Source organism: Oryx dammah, unplaced genomic scaffold, assembly GCF_014754425.2.
Source record: "Oryx dammah isolate SB20612 unplaced genomic scaffold, SCBI_Odam_1.1 HiC_scaffold_858, whole genome shotgun sequence".
NCBI classification, from domain to species: Eukaryota; Metazoa; Chordata; class Mammalia; order Artiodactyla; family Bovidae; genus Oryx; species Oryx dammah.
Window position 1 is genome coordinate 6,097 of NW_024071002.1, and position 2,889 is coordinate 8,985.

A 2,889-nucleotide genomic window follows, 5' to 3' on the forward strand; every position below is an offset into this window, starting at 1 on the left:
GAACCTGAGGTACCCAGGAAACCAGTCTCACCTGTGTGGATCCCTGAGCACTCAGAGTCGCCCGCTGCCCCAGGGGCAATTTCAAGCTTGAGGATGACTACACTGGCAGGTGGCCTGGCTCTCCCAGTCGCTCCTCAGGCACAGCTACATTGTTAGTCAGGCAAATGGCTTGTGAGGACACGCCCACTTTGTGCTGGGCGGGGTTTGGCCGCTCTACACCAGCTACCAGAAGGCCTAGAATTCCAAGGGGCGTGTCCCAGGAGCTAACGCCTTTAGATTCCATTTGATTGGTGTATGATGAGGTCTGGAGGTCAGGGTGGAGAGTTCAACCCCTTCCCGCCGCCATATTAGACGTGCGTGGTGGCACAGGGTTCCGCGCATGCCTCTCTCCCTTTCCCTGTTCGTTGGTTGCGGGCAAGTAAGCAGTTGGAGTACCACTTATACTGCGGCTGGTGGGCGGACTGTGTGGGCTGTCTGCTGTGCTCTAGTGTCCAGCTTGTTTGCAGCTCGGGGCTACGGAGAGAACAGCATGGAGAGTGAGACGGGGCCAGAGGAAGGAGGCAGCATTCCAGGATCCTGGATCTTAGTTGTGAGCCCAGGGAGCCCGGGTCTTCACGAGGGAGGGGCCCTGGGGCCTACCAGCCCGGTGGGGGAGGCAGAGGTGATGCAGGCCCCAGATGGTGCGCCAGGCGAGGAGGCCGCCCTCTTCTCGGTGGAGGCAGTGGATGAAAGTGCGGCCTTGGAGGAGGGAGACGTGGCGGGAATTGGGCAGGAGTTCCAGCTGCTGGTGTTAGACGTCATGGAGGAGGTGGAGGTGGTGGTGTGCGAGGAGCAGAAGCAGGTGTCCTCAGAGGATCAGGGCCAGGAACATCCAAGGCCCAGAGCCCCGAGTGACCAGCCTGCACTGGAGGCACTGGTGGCCCTGCAGCTGGAGTTGGATCCCGTGAATAAGAAAGCCCAAAGGGCGCATGCTCACCTGAAACTTAAGAACTGCCAGAGGCGGAGGGTGCATCTAGAACAAAGAAGTGCCATCATCCAGAGAATCTCTGGCTTCTGGGTCAAAGTTGTATCCCTTGGTGTGGTGCTTGTGAATTGTTTATATATATATATATATATATATATATATTTAATATTTTATGTTTTTTAATTTTATTTTTACTTTATTTTACTTTACAATACTGTATTGGTTTTGCCATACATTGACATGAATCCACCACATGTGTATAAACCTGGGCTATTGCAGGAGCAGTTTACAGATCTGGCAGTTCTGGTACAAAATTTACTTTTGGGGATGGTGGGTATGGGTTACCGTCCTGCATATCTGTTCCTCAAAGTAGTTGTGATGTCCCTGCATTCTGGTTACCACAAAATGATACTTGGGCTTTATTTGCAGAGATCACAATCAGAACTGTCATTAGCACCAGGGACTCTTCCGAGAAAAGGCTTTTCTGGAATCCAGTTCTTCTCCAAAAAGCTGAGTGAATTTGGGGTTGAGGTTGTGATGAGTAAGTGGTCATACTGATTCTAGCTAGGAGTGCTTGTTTTCCAGAGTAAGCTAACGTTCAAGGGGCTGATATGAAGCTTATCCTGTTAGGAACAGAACCTCTTTCTGGTCATGCATGCATAGGCACACCCTGGACCTTATTCAGCATTCATAGTTTGTGTTAACAGAAATGTGATGAGTTAACTAGTAGCAAGTTGAAGTCAAATAGCACCATTCTACTCTTTAGGCTAGCTTTGTTTTTCCAGCACTTTTCCCTCTAGCATCTAGAGGCTCCTTGACTTAAAGCAGTTTATGAACCACCCCCAAATGTCAGTTTTGATGACCAACCAAGATGAAGACATGCTTCACTTCATGACCAACTTGAAGGTCAGGCAGGGGACAATGATGATTGTGGAGGGGAGGTGACTGGGCGGGCACATGGTTTATCCTAAAACATGGAAGGACAGCTCTTCTGTAAAGAGGTTTCACACCTACTCCACCCCCCAGCTCCCCACCCTTTGTCCTGGCAGGTGGAGGAATACAGGCATCCCATCCATCACTGCAAGATCATATTGTCCTTTCGGAGGAATAGGTATTTCCAGAATGAAGTGATTGTTAAGGAGTATCTGATTAAGGTCACTGGTAAGAAGCAGCTCCCCGGATTTGGGAGGTGGGGGCAGAAAAGTGTCGGTTGAATTGGAAAGCGATTTAGGTCTTTCTCCCATGCGCCTTTTCCTGCAGGATACCAAGCATCTTGTTCGACTCCAGTTCAGTGGTACCAGGGGTTTGAACGTAAGGCATACAGCCGCAGGCACCATGACAGCAGCGTTAACTTCTTCAACTGGTTCTTTGACCACAACTTCTCAGAATCTGACCAGATTGCTGAGGTGGGGGTCCCATGTAGCCACTGGGCCAGAACTGGTGATATATGTTGGAGTTGGTGGTGGTACATGGGAGGGCTTATGGTCTGGCCAGCCCTGTGCTGACCTTGCTCATTTCCCTGGCAGATTATCATAAAGGATCTGTGTCCCAATCCTTTGCAGTACTATGTGAAGAGGAAGGCTCCACCACGAGAGGTACCGGGAGGACAAGAGGGGATGTGCCCAGGGTCTGAGCACTGACATACGTGTTGTCCAGGAACTTGGGTCATTTATTTCACTTGTGGAGAAAGTGAGATTCCGTGGAATACAGAGTGACACCAGGGCATGTGGGAATCAGCAGGAGACAGCAAGGGTACAGAACTCTAGTGAGAGAACAGGTTCTAACTGGAGAAGCTTGAGGCAGATGAAGTGGCCTGGCCAGGTCAAAGTCACTCCAGTTTAAGTCAGCTGCACATCTCTGAACTGTCATTCCGTGGCTAACAAGTCCACCCTCAGGCTCCTCTTAAATTGGGACCCACCTACTAT

General features: G+C 50.5%; 1 protein-coding gene across 1 annotated transcript; it reads left to right on the forward strand.

Annotated features, from left to right (window-relative positions):
• The first annotated feature begins 460 nt into the window (after positions 1-460).
• Positions 461-2,604, forward strand: LOC120859416 (testis-specific Y-encoded protein 3-like). Its single transcript, XM_040235531.1, has 5 exons — positions 461-1,066; positions 1,793-1,870; positions 2,014-2,125; positions 2,225-2,370; positions 2,491-2,604. The coding sequence occupies exons 1-5, from the start codon at positions 530-532 to the stop codon at positions 2,602-2,604; spliced, it is 987 nt and encodes a 328-aa protein (XP_040091465.1). The 5' UTR covers positions 461-529.
• Positions 2,605-2,889: the final 285 nt, after the last annotated feature.

Bases quoted from the DNA above. Each gene is read 5' to 3' on its own strand.
- LOC120859416 (XM_040235531.1), top strand. From the start codon at position 530: ATGGAGAGTGAGACGGGGCCAGAGGAAGGAGGCAGCATTCCAGGATCC. The intron at 1,067-1,792 runs GTATCCCTTGGT...GACTTAAAGCAG, and splicing joins CTGGCTTCTGGGTCAAAGTT to TTTATGAACCACCCCCAAAT. The intron at 1,871-2,013 runs GTCAGGCAGGGG...TTGTCCTGGCAG, and splicing joins ACTTCATGACCAACTTGAAG to GTGGAGGAATACAGGCATCC.